This window comes from Oncorhynchus gorbuscha, unplaced genomic scaffold (assembly GCF_021184085.1).
Source record: "Oncorhynchus gorbuscha isolate QuinsamMale2020 ecotype Even-year unplaced genomic scaffold, OgorEven_v1.0 Un_scaffold_1997, whole genome shotgun sequence".
Lineage (NCBI taxonomy): Eukaryota > Metazoa > Chordata > Actinopteri > Salmoniformes > Salmonidae > Oncorhynchus > Oncorhynchus gorbuscha.
This window is the reverse complement of record NW_025746618.1, coordinates 5001-22310: the sequence shown is the minus strand read 5'-3', so window position 1 is coordinate 22310 and position 17310 is coordinate 5001. Positions and strand designations below refer to the sequence as shown.

The following is a 17310-nucleotide window of genomic DNA, read 5'->3' as shown; positions in this document are numbered from 1 at the left end:
TCGTGCACAATTATCAGTTTCTATTTCGGTTTATGTCGCCCATTCATTGTCAGTTAGAGACATAGTAGGACCCAAAAGCATAATCAGTGGTCTAACTCCCCCTTGTGGTGTTCTGGAGCAATGAAGTGGTGATGCAGGGTACCGTACTAAACGACAAAAGGAGAAACCACTGTTCTATTGTCCCCTAACAGCATAATATCTCCTCTTTTGTCCTCTGTTGTCCCCTAACAGCATAATATCTCCTCTTTTGTCCTCTGTTGTCCCCTAACAGCATAATATCTCCTCTTTTGTCCTCTGTTGTCCCCTAACAGCATAATATCTCTTTTGTCCTCTGTTGTCCCCTTATGCTATTCTCATGTATGCCATATTATCTCCCTCTCTCCCCCAGCAAGACCAGCTGTACACGTGGGCAGCGGTCAGCCAGCCCCCCCACTCCAGGGAACACTTTGAGGGCCGGGCCCCCCTCCCTGGGCACCTGAAGACCCTGTGGCCCCCACCCAGACCTGTGGGAGAAGATAGACCAGGCCTCATGTACACCGAGGAGGGTAGGGGCCCTCACCACATCCATATAGATACTATTATACTGTAGAGACTAGATCTGAAACAGCTAACTACTGTAACAGACCAGGTCTCATGTACACCGAGGAGGGTAGGGGCCCTCACCACATCCATATAGATAGTATTATACTGTAGAGACTAGACCTGAAACGGCTAACTACTGTAACAGACCAGGTCTCATTACACATTGTTACACGTTCTACCAAGGTGGGAAGGTGCCCTCATCAAAACAGTTACGAACTTCAGACTGTTGTACTTGTTTTCTCCTTTAACTCTCACTAGCGCTGATTTTGCAGATGGAGTCTAGAAACATTAACTTCCTTAGCCATGGTGGAGAGCTCGTAGCCTCGTCCCTTAGCCAGGGTGGAGAGCTCGTAGCCTCGTCCCTTAGCCAGGGCGGAGAGCTCGTAGCCTCGTCCCTTAGCCAGGGCGGAGAGCTCGTAGCCTCGTCCCTTAGCCAGGGCGGAGAGCCCGTAGCCTCGTCCCTTAGCCAGGGCGGGGAGCCCGTAGCCTCGTCCCTTAGCCAGGGCGGAGAGCCCGTAGCCTCGTCCCTTAGCCAGGGCGGAGAGCCCGTAGCCTCGTCCCTTAGCCAGGGCGGAGGGGTCGTAGCCTCGTCCCTTAGCCAGGGCGGAGGGGTCGTAGCCTCGTCCCTTAGCCAGGGCGGAGGGGTCGTAGCCTCGTCCCTTAGCCAGGGCGGAGGGGTCGTAGCCTCGTCCCTTAGCCAGGGCGGAGGGGTCGTAGCCTCGTCCCTTAGCCAGGGCCAGCCTCGTCCCTTAGCCAGGGCGGAGGGGTCGTAGCCTCGTCCCTTAGCCAGGGCGGAGGGGTCGTAGCCTCGTCCCTTAGCCAGGGCGGAGGGGTCGTAGCCTCGTCCCTTAGCCAGGGCGGAGGGGTCGTAGCCTCGTCCCTTAGCCAGGGCGGAGGGGTCGTAGCCTCGTCCCTTAGCCAGGGCGGAGGGGTCGTAGCCTCGTCCCTTAGCCAGGGCGGGGGGTCGTAGCCTCGTCCCTTAGCCAGGGCGGAGGGGTCGTAGCCTCGTCCCTTAGCCAGGGCGGAGGGGTCGTAGCCTCGTCCCTTAGCCAGGGCGGAGGGGTCGTAGCCTCGTCCCTTAGCCAGGGCGGAGGGGTCGTAGCCTCGTCCCTTAGCCAGGGCGGAGGGGTCGTAGCCTCGTCCCTTAGCCAGGGCGGAGGGGTCGTAGCCTCGTCCCTTAGCCAGGGCGGAGGGGTCGTAGCCTCGTCCCTTAGCCAGGGCGGAGGGGTCGTAGCCTCGTCCCTTAGCCAGGGCGGAGAGCCCGTAGCCTCGTCCCTTAGCCAGGGCGGAGGGGTCGTAGCCTCGTCCCTTAGCCAGGGCGGAGGGGTCGTAGCCTCGTCCCTTAGCCAGGGCGGAGGGGTCGTAGCCTCGTCCCTTAGCCAGGGCGGAGGGGTCGTAGCCTCGTCCCTTAGCCAGGGCGGAGGGGTCGTAGCCTCGTCCCTTAGCCAGGGCGGAGGGTCGTAGCCTCGTCCCTTAGCCAGGGCGGAGGGGTCGTAGCCTCGTCCCTTAGCCAGGGCGGAGGGGTCGTAGCCTCGTCCCTTAGCCAGGGCGGAGGGGTCGTAGCCTCGTCCCTTAGCCAGGGCGGAGGGGTCGTAGCCTCGTCCCTTAGCCAGGGCGGAGGGGTCGTAGCCTCGTCCCTTAGCCAGGGCGGAGGGGTCGTAGCCTCGTCCCTTAGCCAGGGCGGAGGGGCGTAGCCTCGTCCCTTAGCCAGGGCGGAGGGGTCGTAGCCTCGTCCCTTAGCCAGGGCGGAGGGGTCGTAGCCTCGTCCCTTAGCCAGGGCGGAGGGGTCCCTTAGCCAGGGCCTCGTCCCTTAGCCAGGGCGGAGGGGTCGTAGCCTCGTCCCTTAGCCAGGGCGGAGGGGTCGTAGCCTCGTCCCTTAGCCAGGGCGGAGGGGTCGTAGCCTCGTCCCTTAGCCAGGGCGGAGGGTCGATTTAGCCTCGTCCCTAGCCAGGGCGGAGGGGTCTTAGCCTCGTCCCTTAGCCAGGGCGGAGGGGTCGTAGCCTCGTCCCTTAGCCAGGGCGGAGGGGTCGTAGCCTCGTCCCTTAGCCAGGGCGGAGGGGTCGTAGCCTCGTCCCTTAGCCAGGGCGGAGGGGTCGTAGCCTCGTCCCTTAGCCAGGGCGGAGGGGTCGTAGCCTCGTCCCTTAGCCAGGGCGGAGGGGTCGTAGCCTCGTCCCTTAGCCAGGGCGGAGGGGTCGTAGCCTCGTCCCTTAGCCAGGGCGGAGGGGTCGTAGCCTCGTCCCTTAGCCAGGGCGGAGGGGTCGTAGCCTCGTCCCTTAGCCAGGGCGGAGGGGTCGTAGCCTCGTCCCTTAGCCAGGGCGGAGGGGTCGTAGCCTCGGCTTTTGTTCTGTTATAGTTGAGCTTCCTGCTTTATACCAGTGGTTTTAAGAGGACGTTGCGTCTCTGTGCCTTGATACATTTGACCAGCGTTAATTTAACCCAACAGTGTAGATTTAAGGAAAGACTTGTTTCTAATCTGGATCTCTTCTTTCCTGCTCTGATACCTTTAGAGGGCGATGAAGGTAAGTTACATTGTGAATGTGTTTCTGCATGGTCATTTAACTTTCTTTTTGGCCTTGCTCGTCATGTGCTGTCTGTCTGTCTGTAGTCCCACATGCTATTGAAAGGGCCAAGGTTGCATAGCAACAATGAGTCAGTGCTTAGGCAGGCAAAAATGGATTGATATTCTGAGCACAGCTTTCCCCTCTCTGTCCCCTGACAAATATCCTGTCCCCCCCCCTGACAAACATCCTGTCCCCCCTGACAAACATCCTGTCCCCCCTGACAAACATCCTGTCCCCCCCCCTGACAAACATCCTGTCCCCCCTGACAAACATCCTGTCCCCCCTGACAAACATCCTGTCCCCCCCCCTGACAAACATCCTGTCCCCCCTGACAAACATCCTGCCCCCTGACAAACATCCTGCCCCCCTGACAAACATCCTGCCCCCCCTGACAAACATCCTGCCCCCTGACAAACATCCTGTCCCCCCCTGACAAACATCCTGCCCCCCTGACAAACATCCTGTCCCCCCTGACAAACATCCTGTCCCCCTGACAAACATCCTGTCGTCCCCCTGACAAACATCCTGTCCCCCCTGACAAACATCCTGTCCCCCTGACAAACATCCTGTCCCCCTGACAAACATCCTGTCCCCCCTGACAAACATCCTGTCCCCCCTGACAAACATCCTGTCCCCCCTGACAAACATCCTGTCCCCCCTGACAAACATCCTGTCCCCCCTGACAAACATCCTGTCCCCCTGACAAACATCCTGTCCCCCCTGACAAACATCCTGTCCCCCCTGACAAACATCCTGTCCCCCCCTGACAAACATCCTGTCCCCCCTGACAAACATCCTGTCCCCCCTGACAAACATCCTGTCCCCCCTGACAAACATCCTGTCCCCCCTGACAAACATCCTGTCCCCCCTGACAAACATCCTGTCCCCCCTGACAAACATCCTGTCCCCCCTGACAAACATCCTGTCCCCCCTGACAAACATCCTGTCCCCCTGACAAACATCCTGTCCCCCCTGACAAACATCCTGTCCCCCCTGACAAACATCCTGTCCCCCCCTGACAAACATCCTGTCCCCCTGACAAACATCCTGTGTCCCCCTGACAAACATCCTGTCCCCCCTGACAAACATCCTGTCCCCCCTGACAAACATCCTGTGTCCCCCTGACAAACATCCTGTGTCCCCCCTGGCAAACATCCTGGCAAACATCCTGTGTCCCCCTGGCAAACATCCTGTGTCCCCCCTGGCAAACATCCTGTGTCCCCCCTGGCAAACATCCTGTGTCCCCCTGGCAAACATCCTGTGTCCCCCCTGGCAAACATCCTGTGTCCCCCTGGCAAACATCCTGTGTCCCCCTGGCAAACATCCTGTGTCCCCCTGGCAAACATCCTGTGTCCCCCCTGGCAAACATCCTGTCGCGACAAACATCCTGTCGCGTCCCCCTGGCAAACATCCTGTCGCGTCCCCCTGGCAAACATCCTGTCGCGTCCCCCTGGCAAACATCCTGTCGCGTCCCCCTGGCAAACATCCTGTCGCGTCCCCCTGGCAAACATCCTGTCGCGTCCCCCCTGACAAACATCCTGTCGCGTCCCCCGACAAACATCCTGTCGCGTCCCCCTGACAAACATCCTGTCGCGTCCCCCTGACAAACATCCTGTCGCGTCCCCCTGACAAACATCCTGTCGCGTCCCCCCTGACAAACATCCTGTCGCGTCCCCCTGACAAACATCCTGTCGCGTCCCCCTGACAAACATCCTGTCGCGTCCCCCTGACAAACATCCTGTCGCGTCCCCCCTGACAAACATCCTGTCGCGTCCCCCCCTGACAAACATCCTGTCGCGTCCCCCTGACAAACATCCTGTCGCGTCCCCCTGACAAACATCCTGTCGCGTCCCCCTGACAAACATCCTGTCGCGTCCCCCCTGACAAACATCCTGTCGCGTCCCCCCTGACAAACATCCTGTCGCGTCCCCCTGACAAACATCCTGTCGCGTCCCCCTGACAAACATCCTGTCGCGTCCCCCTGACAAACATCCTGTCGCGTCCCCCTGACAAACATCCTGTCGCGTCCCCCTGACAAACATCCTGTCGCGTCCCCCTGACAAACATCCTGTCGCGTCCCCCTGACAAACATCCTGTCGCGTCCCCCTGACAAACACCCTGTCGCGTCCCCTGACAAAACCCCCTGACAAACATCCTGTCGCGTCCCCCTGACAAACATCCCTGTCGCGTCCCCCTGACAAACATCCCGTCCGTCCCCCTGACAAACACCCTGTACACCCGTCCCCCCGACAAACACCCTGTCGTCCCCCCGACAAACACCCTGTCGCGTCCCCCCGACAAACACCCTGTCGCGTCCCCCCGACAAACACCCTGTCGCGTCCCCCCGACAAACACCCTGTCGCGTCCCCCCGACAAACACCCTGTCGCGTCCCCCCTCACAAACATCCTGTCGCGTCCCCCCTGACATACATCCTGTCCTTGCTGCTGAGTCTAACACCTAAAAGAAAACAGGCTGCTAGATGTATTGTTGCTTTCCCCCTAACTATTGGTTTGATAAGAGTCTAACACCTAAAAGAAAACAGGCTGCTAGATGTATTGTTGCTTTCCCCCTAACTATTGGTTTGATATGAGGCTTTAGACAACTTCTGATGGTCACATTAAATGGCCATTTTCATTTCATTCTAAGAAACAGCATGATTGTACGGATTGTGAATTGAAGTAATCATTGTATCACATATCATCCAGTAGCATGTGGTCTAGTTGACTGCATGGTTGTGGTTGTATTCTGGTAGTGATTAGAACCAGTAGAAAGTGGTCTGGTCTAGTTGACCGTGCATGGTTGTGGTTGTATTCTGGTAGTGATTAGAACCAGTAGAAAGTGGTCTGGTCTAGTTGACCGTGCATGGTTGTGGTTGTATTCTGGTAGTGATTAGAACCAGTAGAAAGTGGTCTGGTCTAGTTGACCGTGCATGGTTGTGGTTGTATTCTGGTAGTGATTAGAACCAGTAGAAAGTGGTCTGGTCTAGTTGACCGTGCATGGTTGTGGTTGTATTCTGGTAGTGATTAGAACCAGTAGAAAGTGGTCTGGTCTAGTTGACCGTGCATGGTTGTGGTTGTATTCTGGTAGTGATTAGAACCAGTAGAAAGTGGTCTGGTCTAGTTGACCGTGCATGGTTGTGGTTGTATTCTGGTAGTGATTAGAACCAGTAGAAAGTGGTCTGGTCTAGTTGACCGTGCATGGTTGTGGTTGTATTCTGGTAGTGATTAGAACCAGTAGAAAGTGGTCTGGTCTAGTTGACCGTGCATGGTTGTGGTTGTATTCTGGTAGTGATTAGAACCAGTAGAAAGTGGTCTGGTCTAGTTGACCGTGCATGGTTGTGGTTGTATTCTGGTAGTGATTAGAACCAGTAGAAAGTGGTCTGGTCTAGTTGACCGTGCATGGTTGTGGTTGTATTCTGGTAGTGATTAGAACCAGTAGAAAGTGGTCTGGTCTAGTTGACCGTGCATGGTTGTGGTTGTATTCTGGTAGTGATTAGAACCAGTAGAAAGTGGTCTGGTCTAGTTGACCGTGCATGGTTGTGGTTGTATTCTGGTAGTGATTAGAACCAGTAGAAAGTGGTCTGGTCTAGTTGACCGTGCATGGTTGTGGTTGTATTCTGGTAGTGATTAGAACCAGTAGAAAGTGGTCTGGTCTAGTTGACCGTGCATGGTTGTGGTTGTATTCTGGTAGTGATTAGAACCAGTAGAAAGTGGTCTGGTCTAGTTGACCGTGCATGGTTGTGGTTGTATTCTGGTAGTGATTAGAGTGGTCTGGTCTAGTTGACCGTGATGGTTGTGGTTGTAAGTGATTGGTCTGGTCTAGTTGACCGTGCATGGTTGTGGTTGTATTCTGGTAGTGATTAGAACCAGTAGAAAGTGGTCTGGTCTAGTTGACCGTGCATGGTTGTGGTTGTATTCTGGTAGTGATTAGAACCAGTAGAAAGTGGTCTGGTCTAGTTGACCGTGCATGGTTGTGGTTGTATTCTGGTAGTGATTAGAACCAGTAGAAAGTGGTCTGGTCTAGTTGACCGTGCATGGTTATATTCTGGTAGTGATTAGAACCAGTAGAAAGTGGTCTGGTCTAGTTGACCGTGCATGGTTGTATTCTGGTAGTGATTAGAACCAGTAGAAAGTGGTCTGGTCTAGTTGACCGTGCATGGTTGTGGTTGTATTCTGGTAGTGATTAGAACCAGTAGAAAGTGGTCTGGTCTAGTTGACCGTGCATGGTTGTGGTTGTATTCTGGTAGTGATTAGAACCAGTAGAAAGTGGTCTGGTCTAGTTGACCGTGCATGGTTGTGGTTGTATTCTGGTAGTGATTAGAACCAGTAGAAAGTGGTCTGGTCTAGTTGACCGTGCATGGTTATATTCTGGTAGTGATTAGAACCAGTAGAAAGTGGTCTGGTCTAGTTGACCGTGCATGGTTGTGGTTGTATTCTGGTAGTGATTAGAACCAGTAGAAAGTGGTCTGGTCTAGTTGACCGTGCATGGTTGTGGTTGTATTCTGGTAGTGATTAGAACCAGTAGAAAGTGGTCTGGTCTAGTTGACCGTGCATGGTTGTATTCTGGTAGTGATTAATACCAGTAGCATGTTGTCTGGTCTAGTTGACTGCATTGTTGTATTCTGGTAGTGATTAATACCAGTAGAAAGTGGTCTGGTCTAGTTGACCGTGCATGGTTGTGGTTGTATTCTGGTTGTAATAATATAGAAGTATCCTGTCTCTCTTCCTACAGAACACCAGGCAGCCATCTTGGGGCTGAAGAGACATCAGAGGGAAGAAGTCGGCCAACTTCAGGTCAGTCATCCTAGTCCACCTAGTCTCCCTAGTCTCCCTATCCTCCCTAGTCTCCCTAGTCTCCCTAGTCTCCCTAGTCTCCCTAGTCTCCCTAGTCTCCCTAGTCTCCCTAGTCTCCCTAGTCTCCCTAGTCTCCCTAGTCTCCCTAGTCTCCCTAGTCTCCCTAGTCTCCCTAGTCTCCCTAGTCTCCCTATCCTCCCTATCCTCCCTATCCTCCCTATCCTCCCTATCCTCCCTAGTCTCCCTAGTCTCCCTATCCTCCCTATCCTCCCTATCCTCCCTATCCTCCCTATCCTCCCTATCCTCCCTATCCTCCCTATCCTCCCTATCCTCCCTATCCTCCCTATCCTCCCTATCCTCCCTATCCTCCCTATCCTCCCTAGTCTCCCTAGTCTCCCTAGTCTCCCTAGTCTCCCTAGTCTCCCTATCCTCCCTATCCTCCCTATCCTCCCTATCCTCCCTATCCTCCCTATCCTCCCTATCCTCCCTATCCTCCCTATCCTCCCTATCCTCCCTATCCTCCCTATCCTCCCTATCCTCCCTATCCTCCCTATCCTCCCTATCCTCCCTATCCTCCCTATCCTCCCTATCCTCCCTATCCTCCCTAGCCTCCCTAGTCTCCCTAGTCTCCCTAGTCTCCCTAGTCTCCCTATCCTCCCTATCCTCCCTAGTCTCCCTAGTCTCCCTAGTCTCCCTATCCTCCCTAGTCTCCCTATTCTCAGACTAGGTTTGCAAAGTACCCGGTAAGATTTCCTAAATCAGTAGGGAATCATCCAACCCTACATGAGAGGTTATCTATAGGACTGTACAGTCTTTCCCTTTGGAGAGAATAGCATCATGAATAGCCCTGGCCTCCTTCACCTGATTAACCACAAGGGGGCAGCATCCAACCCTACATGAGAGGTTATCTATAGGACTGTACAGTCTTTCCCTTTGGAGAGAATAGCATCATGAATAGCCCTGGCCTCCTTCACCTGATTAACCACAAGGGGGCAGCATCCAACCCTACATGAGAGGTTATCTATAGGACTGTACAGTCTTTCCCTTTGGAGAGAATAGCATCATGAATAGCCCTGGCCTCCTTCACCTGATTAACCACAAGGGGGCAGCATCCAACCCTACATGAGAGGTTATCTATAGGACTGTACAGGCTTTCCCTTTGGAGAGAATAGCATCATGAATAGCCCTGGCCTCCTTCACCTGATTAACCACAAGGGGGCAGCATCCACTAAGAGTTGTACTAGTTTAGTGGAATACTCTTAATAGCAGTTGTAAGTGAGGGTCTTGGTGTGTGTGGACCAGTATCTGGCAGACTCTGACCTCTCCCATGTGTATCTCTTATCTGTGTCTCCTGGAGATGCTTCTTGTTGTTGAAGTATTGTCCTTCTGAAAGCTGCCATCTTGTCCCATATGAAGTCATTTAGCTCCTCTACAAGAAGCCCTGCCTCTAACAAGAATACGTTGAATATAACATTGTCCTCCTTCTGGTTATAAAACAGTTAACATATTGCAGGTTTATATGAACACTGTTTTCCTCTTGCTCTCTGCCCCCCCCCCTTACTCTCTGCCCCCTCCCCCTCTCTTGCTCTCTGCCCCCCTTACTCTCTGCCCCACCCCTCTTACTCTCTGCCCCCTCCCCCCTCTCTTACTCTCTGCCCCCCTTACTCTCTGCCCCCCCTCTCTTACTCTCTGCCCCCCCCCTCTCTTACTCTCTGCCCCCCCCCTCTCTTACTCTCTGCCCCCCCCCCCCCTCTCTTACTCTCTGCCCCCCCTCTTACTCTCTGGCCCCCTCTCTGTCTCTCCAGGAGGAGTCAGTGCTGAAAACAGTGAAGCTGAAAGAGGAGCACGTCAATGTGATCCAGCAGTTAGAACAGACCATTGAGGACCTGCGGACTAAGATAGCTGAGCTGGAGGAACAGCACCCCCTGCTGGACATAGATATTATTAGCATTAAGGAGCCGGAGGCTGGTGTGGAGGGGGATCTGTACCGGGAGGTCTGTCATGTAGACCTACAGACTGAGGAGAGGATGGTGAAGGAGGTCTGTCATGTAGACCTACAGACTGAAGAGAGGATAGTGAAGGAGGTCTGTCATGTAGATCTACAGACTGAAGAGAGGATGGTGAAGGAGGTCTGTCATGTAGACCTACAGACTGAGGAGAGGATGGTGAAGGAGGTCTGCCATGTAGACCAACAGACTGACTGTCTCCTGAGTTGTCTGGAGGCCAAGTCTGTCCAGACGTCACCTATGGAGGAAAGCTATAAGTTTAAAGTGCCTTTACCGGACCAGATGCCACCCTTGTTTGTGAACAAGGCTGGAGGAGAGTCCTCTTCGTCTTCCTCCTGTCCCCTGAAACTCCCCCCAGAACTGGCCCTGTCCCTACCCATACCCTTCTCCCCCAAGGTCGCACCAGCATTTGTCTGTACGTGCCAACAGCAGCCGAGTGGCATTAAACCCCCACCCCCACCTCCTTTACCTGGTCACTCCATGGCTCCTCCTCCACCACCACCTCTACCAGGGGGTGCAATGCCTCCACCACCTCCTCCACCTCTACCAGGGGTGCAATGCCTCCACCACCTCCTCCACCTCCTCTACCAGGGGGTGCAATGCCTCCACCACCTCCTCCACCTCCTCTACCAGGGGGTGCAATGCCTCCACCACCTCCTCCACCTCCTCTACCAGGGGGTGCAATGCCTCCACCACCTCCTCCACCTCCTCTACCAGGGGTGCAATGCCTCCACCACCTCCTCCCTCCCTACCCACCTCCTCCTCCACCTCCTCTACCAGGGGTGCAATGCCTCCACCACCTCCTCCACCTCCTCTACCAGGGGTGCGATGCCCCCACCACCCCCTCCTCTCCCTGGCATGGGGATGGCACCTCCACCCCTCCCTTACCTGGGATGATAGGGATGGGCCCTCCCCACCCCCTCCACCATTACCTGGGATGGGAGGACCTCCTCCTCCTCCTCCTCCTCCTCCTGGCTGTGGCCCTCCTCCACCATGTGCCCTAGGCTCCCTGGTCCCTCCGTTGCCCATGGGACTGTATGCTCTAGGCATGGCCCAGGAGAAACCCCCCCGGAAAGGAGTGGTGGAGCCCCCCAGACCCATGAAACCTCTCTACTGGACCAGGATACAGCTCAACTCAGCTCAACACAAAAAGTAATCAATCAATTAAATGTATTTAACAAGACATTTGTTTTATTTCAGCAGTTGTTTCTAAAGCTTTATGCTAAAAAGCTATCATATGATGACAGCTATGCTAGTTACATAAACATCTGGACCTGTATTGACAAAGGCTTTAGAGAACGAGTGGTGATCTAGGATCAGGTCATAGTCTCAGTAGGAGTGGTGATCTAGGATCAGGTCATAGTCTTAGTAGGAGTGGTGATCTAGGATCAGGTCATAAAGAGTCTCAGTAGGAGTGGTGATCTAGGATCAGGTCATAGTCTCAGTAGGAGTGGTGATCTAGGATCAGGTCATAAAGAGTCTCAGTAGGAGTGGTGATCTAGGATCAGGTCATAAAGAGTCTTCGTCCCACTTCATTATGATTAAAGATGGAAAACTGTTAGGGATAACTGGCTAACTGCTACTGTTAGGGCTAACTGGCTAGCTGCTACTGTTAGGGCTAACTGGCTAGCTGCTACTGTTGGCTAACTGGCTAGCTGCTACTGTTAGGGCTAACTGGCTAGCTGCTACTGTTAGGGCTAACTGGCTAGCTGCTACTGTTAGGGCTAACTGGCTAGCTGCTACTGTTAGGGCTAAGGCTAACTGTTAGGGCTAACTGGCTAGCTGCTACTGTTGGCTAACTGGCTAGCTGCTACTGTTAGGGCTAACTGGCTAGCTGCTACTGTTAGGGCTAACTGGCTGCTACTGTTATGGCTAACTGGCTAGCTGCTACTGTTGATGGGGCTAACTGGCTAGCTGCTACTGTTAGGGCTAACTGGCTAGCTGCTGTTAGGGCTAGCTGGCTAGCTGCTACTGTTGGGGCTAACTGGCTAGCTGCTACTGTTAGGGATAACTGGCTAACTGCTACTGTTAGGGCTAACTGGGGCTAGCTGCTACTGTTGATGGGGCTAGCTGCTACTGTTGATGGCTAGCTGCTGTTGCTATGGGGCTAGCTGCTACTGTTGATGGGGCTAGTTGATGGGGCTGCTGGCTACTGTTGATGGGGCTAGCTGGCTACTGTTGATGGGGCTAGCTGGCTACTGTTGATGGGGCTAGATGGCTGGCTACTACTGTTAGCCAGCCACTACTGTTAGCCAGCCAGATAGCCATGAAGAATAGAGCTTTGTAGGTCTAGCTACCCACAAATAATCTGGAACATTTCTGGGATCTTTGAGTAAAGATCCAACAGTCACAACCTCACTAACTCTTCCCTCATCCTAGAGAGGTGAGCACGTCGCTGGTCTGGGACAAGATACAGGAGCCTGATGTGAACTTTGAGGAGTTCGTAGAGCTGTTCTCCAAGACTGCTGTGAAGGAGAAGAAGAAACCCCTGTCAGATACCATCACCAAGTCTAAAGCCAAACAGGTGAGATCAGATACCCTCCCCTATTTACCCCTGTCAGGTCCCAGTGCCCCCTGTCCTATCCTCCTGTCCTGTTCCAGTGCCGCCTGTCCTATCATCCAGTCCTATCCTCCTGTCTAATTGTCCAATCACCCTCATGTTTATGTAGTTCTCCTACATTTCATCCTTCCGGCTGTTCTGTTGTTCTCCTTCAGTTGAACTGTCTGGGTTCTGGGGGTTTCTACTGAACTGGGAATATTCTGGGTTCTGGGGGTTTCTACTGAACTGGGAATATTCTGGGTTCTGGGGGTTTCTACTGAACTGGGAATATTCTGGGTTCTGGGGGTTCTACTGAACTGGGAATGTCTGGGGTGGTTTCTACTGACCTGGGAACTGTCTGGGGGGGAGGGGTTCTACTGACCTGGGAACTGTCTGGGGGGAGGGGGTTCTACTGACCTGGGAACTGTCTGGGGGAGGGGTTCTACTGACCTGGGAATATTCTGGGTTCTGGGGTTTCTACTGAACTGGGAATGTCTGGGGTGGTTTCTACTGACCTGGGAACTGTCTGGGGGAGGGGGTTCTACTGACCTGGGAACTGTCTGGGGGGGGGGTTCTACTGACCTGGGAACTGTCTGGGGGGGGGGTTCTACTGACCTGGGAACTGTCTGAACTGGGGGGGGTTTCTACTGACCTGGGAACTGTCTGGGGGCTTCTACTGACCTGGGAACTGTTCTACTGACCTGGGAACTGTCTGGGGGGGGCTTCTACTGACCTGGGAACTGTCTGGGGGTTCTACTGACCTGGGAACTGTCTGGGGGGGGGTTCTACTGACCTGGGAACTGTCTGGGGGGTTCTACTGACCTGGGAACTGTCTGGGGGGGCTCTGACCTACTGGGGAACTGGTCTGGGGGGCTTCTACTGACCTGGGAACTGTCTGGGGGGGGCTTCTAGTGACCTGGGAACTGTCTGGGGGGTTCTACTGACCTGGGAACTGTCTGGGGGGACTGACCTGGGAACTGTCTGGGGGACTGTCTGGGGGGGGTTCTACTGACCTGGGAACTGTCTGGGGGAGGGGGTTCTACTGACCTGGGAAGGGGTTCTACTGACCTGGGAACTGGGGGGGGTTCTACTGAACTGGGAATATTCTGGGTCTGGGGGTTCTACTGACCTGGGAACTGTCTGGGGGTTCTACTGACCTGGGAACTGTCTGGGGGCTACTGACCTGGGAACTGTCTGGGGGGGTTCTACTGACCTGGGAACTGTCTGGGGGAGGGGTTCTACTGACCTGGGAACTGTCTGGGGGAGGGGGTTCTACTGACCTGGGAACTGTCTGGGGGACTGACCTGGGAACTTCTACTGACCTGGGAACTGTCTGGGGGGGGGTTCTACTGACCTGGGAACTGTCTGGGGGAGGGGTTCTACTGACCTGGGAACTGTCTGGGGGGGGGGTTCTACTGACCTGGAAACTGTCTGGGGAGGGGGTTCTACTGACCTGGAAATGGATGTGATTAAAGGTCCCTGTCGCTTTAGGCTCAGTTCTCCACTACTAAACATTTCCTCAGAATTACTGACTGTCCTCCTGAAGAGGAAATCACGATCAGTCCTGGCTCGGTCTGAGGATCAGTCCTGGCTCGGTCTGAGGATCAGTCCTGGCTCGGTCTGAGGATCAGTCCTGGCTCGGTCTGAGGATCAGTCCTGGCTCGGTCTGAGGATCAGTCCTGGCTCGGTCTGAGGATCAGTCCTGGCTCGGTCTGAGGATCAGTCCTGGGGTCTCGTCCTGGCTCGGTCTGAGGATCAGTCCTGGCTCGGTCTGAGGATCAGTCCTGGCTCGGTCTGAGGATCAGTCCTGGCTCGGTCTGAGGATCAGTCCTGGCTCGGTCTGAGGATCAGTCCTGGCTCGGCCTGAGGATCAGTCCTGGCCATCTGAGGATCAGTCCTGCTCGGATGAGGATCAGTCCTTTTGATCAGGGCCCAATGTAAGGAACAGGGTGCCTGGAGGCAGACCATGTAGCCCAGTCTAACCATCTTTCAGATGATGTGATCAGGCTTGTTGTTTTGACAATCAATCACACTGTGTTTTGACTGGAGTAGGAGAACGAGGATCTGTCATCAATAAAGAACAACGCTACAGCTATAGGGAAGCCCACATGGAGACACACACCGGTCTGTAGCTTATCTGAGCAGTCCTGGCCTGTATAGTGTGGCTCTGAGGTTCCCGGCCCGGTCCCGGCCCGTATAGTCTGAGGGTTCCGGTCCCGGCCCGTATAGTCTGAGGGTCCCGGTCCCGTATAGGCTGAGGGTCCCGGCCCGTATAGGCTGAGGGTCCGGTCCCGGCCCGTATAGTCGGTCCCCCGTATAGGCTGAGGGTTCCGGTCCCGGCCCGTATAGGCTGAGGGTCCCGGCCCGTATAGGCTGAGGGTCCCGGTCCCAGCCCGTATAGGCTGAGGGTCCCGGCCCGTATAGGCTGAGGGGTCCCGGCCCGTATAGGCTGAGGGTCCCGGTCCCGTATAGGCTGAGGGTCCCGGCCCGTATAGGCTGAGGGTCCCGGCCCGTATAGGCTGAGGGTCCCGGCCCGTATAGGCTGAGGGGGTCCCGGCCCGTATAGGCTGAGGGTCCGGGTCCCGGCCCGTATAGGCTGAGGGTTCCGGTCCCGGCCCGTATAGGCTGAGGGTTCCGGTCCCGGCTGAGGGTTCGGTCCCGGCCCGTATAGGGCGCTGAGGGTTCCGGTCCCCCGTATAGGCTGAGGGTTCCGGTCCCGCCCGTATAGGCTGAGGGTTCCGGTCCCAGTTATTAAATATTGCTATTTAAAATACTATTTTCCTGAGCCAATCTTTTTTATGTCTTTTAATGATGGAACGGGCGTCACTTTTCTCCTAAAGTTGTCTTGTGGTTGGACCTAAATCTGGAGGCTATTTGAATTACCAAATAAAGTGTTTAGGAATTTTAATGTTGTTTCAGCGATTTGACCTGAAATACTCTGGTAAAGAATCTTTAACTTTGAAGTCGTCTCAGTCCCATAGAGAATGATTGCAGTTCACGGTCCGTGTTTTAAAACGTTTCCTTAGATGCTGATTGGACTAAATGCTATCCTTTATCCCCTGCTAGCTGCCGGAGGTTACCGAGGAAACCATTTCATTTTAATTAACATTGTTTTCTTTCGTTTTTAATTCCGGTCGTTGTGCCAGCTATAGGAAGTGTTTCCGTTGGGATTTTATCAAATTGTTTTGCAGTTTTAGTCAGATTTGAAGACCTGTTTTAAGGAACCTGATTTTACGTTAAGAGGAAAAAGGCTGAGGATTAAATGAGGGCTACATGTTAATGTGATATGTGTGAAATGCCTGTGCTGATGAGGATTAAATGAGGGCTACATGTTAATGTAATATGTGTGAAATGCCTGTGCTGATGAGGATTCAATGAGGGCTACATGTTAATGATATGTGTGAAATGCCTGTGCTGATGAGGATTCAATGAGGGCTACATGTTAATGTGATATGTGTGAAATGCCTGTGCTGATGAGGATTAAATGAGGGCTACATGTTAATGTGATATGTGTGAAATGCCTGTGCTGATGAGGATTCAATGAGGGCTACATGTTAATGTGATATGTGTGAAATGCCTGTGCTGATGAGGATTAAATGAGGGCTACATGTTAATGTGATATGTGTGAAATGCCTGTGCTGATGAGGATTCAATGAGGGCTACATGTTAATGTGATATGTGTGAAATGCCTGTGCTGATGAGGATTCAATGAGGGCTACATGTTAATGTGATATGTGTGAAATGCCTGTGCTGATTTCATAGGCCAGTTGGCTCAGAGAACACACAGACTGTTTTATATGTAATGCCACTACGATTTGGTTTTATTGAAAAGCCTGATAATATTTACTTTAAATGAATTGAATAAATATGCTGTTATTTATTTTAGGGACATATCATGGTAAAAGTTTTAAGAGAATTTTAGTCAATCCATTCATTTTGTTTTCAGGGGTTTCATTCACCAAACCCCTTTATCAAAGTAGGTATAGTTACATACACTGGTAACCCTCATCAATGATCTGAGATGAAGCCCCCCCTTATCAAAGTAGGTATAGTTACATACACTGGTAACAATATGGTTTCACCTCATCAATGATCTGAGATGAAGCCCCCCCCCCTTATCAAAGTAGGTATAGTTACATACACTGGTAACAATATGGTTTTACCTCATCAATGATCTGAGATGAAGCCCCCCTTATCAAAGTAGGTATAGTTACATACACTGTGGTAACAATATGGTTTTACCTCATCAATGATCTGAGATGAAGCCCCCCCTTATCAAAGTAGGTATAGATACATACACTGGTAACAATATGGTTTTACCTCATCAATGATCTGAGATGAAGCCCCCTTATCAAAGTAGGTATAGTTACATACACTGGTAACAATATGGTTTTACCTCCTCAATGATCTGAGATGAAGCCCCCCCCCTTATCAAAGTAGGTATAGTTACATACACTGTGGTAACAATATGGTTTTACCTCATCAATGATCTGAGATTAAGCCCCCCTTATCAAAGTAGGTATAGTTACATACACTGGTAACAATATGGTTTTACCTCATCAATGATCTGAGATGAAGCCCCCCCTTATCAAAGTAGGTATAGTTACATACACTGTGGTAACTATGGTTTCACCTCATCAATGATCTGAGATGAAGCCCCTTTGTTTCCTCTTTCCATTGGTCTAACCCCAGTCTGATGTCATCACTGATGATGTCAGCACCTCTCTGGCTCCTAACTGGCTGTGTGGAATTTAAAGAGACAGTCACTTCTGTTTACCGTGTGTCGCCCAATTCACATTTGACCGACTGTAATGGTCACAGACGTCAG

The 17310-nt window shown here is 53.1% G+C and overlaps 1 protein-coding gene across 1 annotated transcript in view; it reads left to right on the top strand.

The window, feature by feature from the left end:
- The window catches only part of LOC124024793 (formin-2-like), a gene marked incomplete at its 3' end in the record, with an annotated part of 51601 nt that overhangs the window by 29893 nt on the left and 4398 nt on the right, over positions 1–17310 (top strand). The window contains exons 5-10 of the mRNA XM_046338545.1: positions 389–545; positions 3090–3101; positions 7876–7937; positions 9743–10662; positions 10844–11095; positions 12323–12467. Of these exons, the coding sequence (XP_046194501.1) occupies positions 389–545; positions 3090–3101; positions 7876–7937; positions 9743–10662; positions 10844–11095; positions 12323–12467 (1548 nt within the window). The remainder of the gene's footprint in view (positions 1–388; positions 546–3089; positions 3102–7875; positions 7938–9742; positions 10663–10843; positions 11096–12322; positions 12468–17310) is intronic.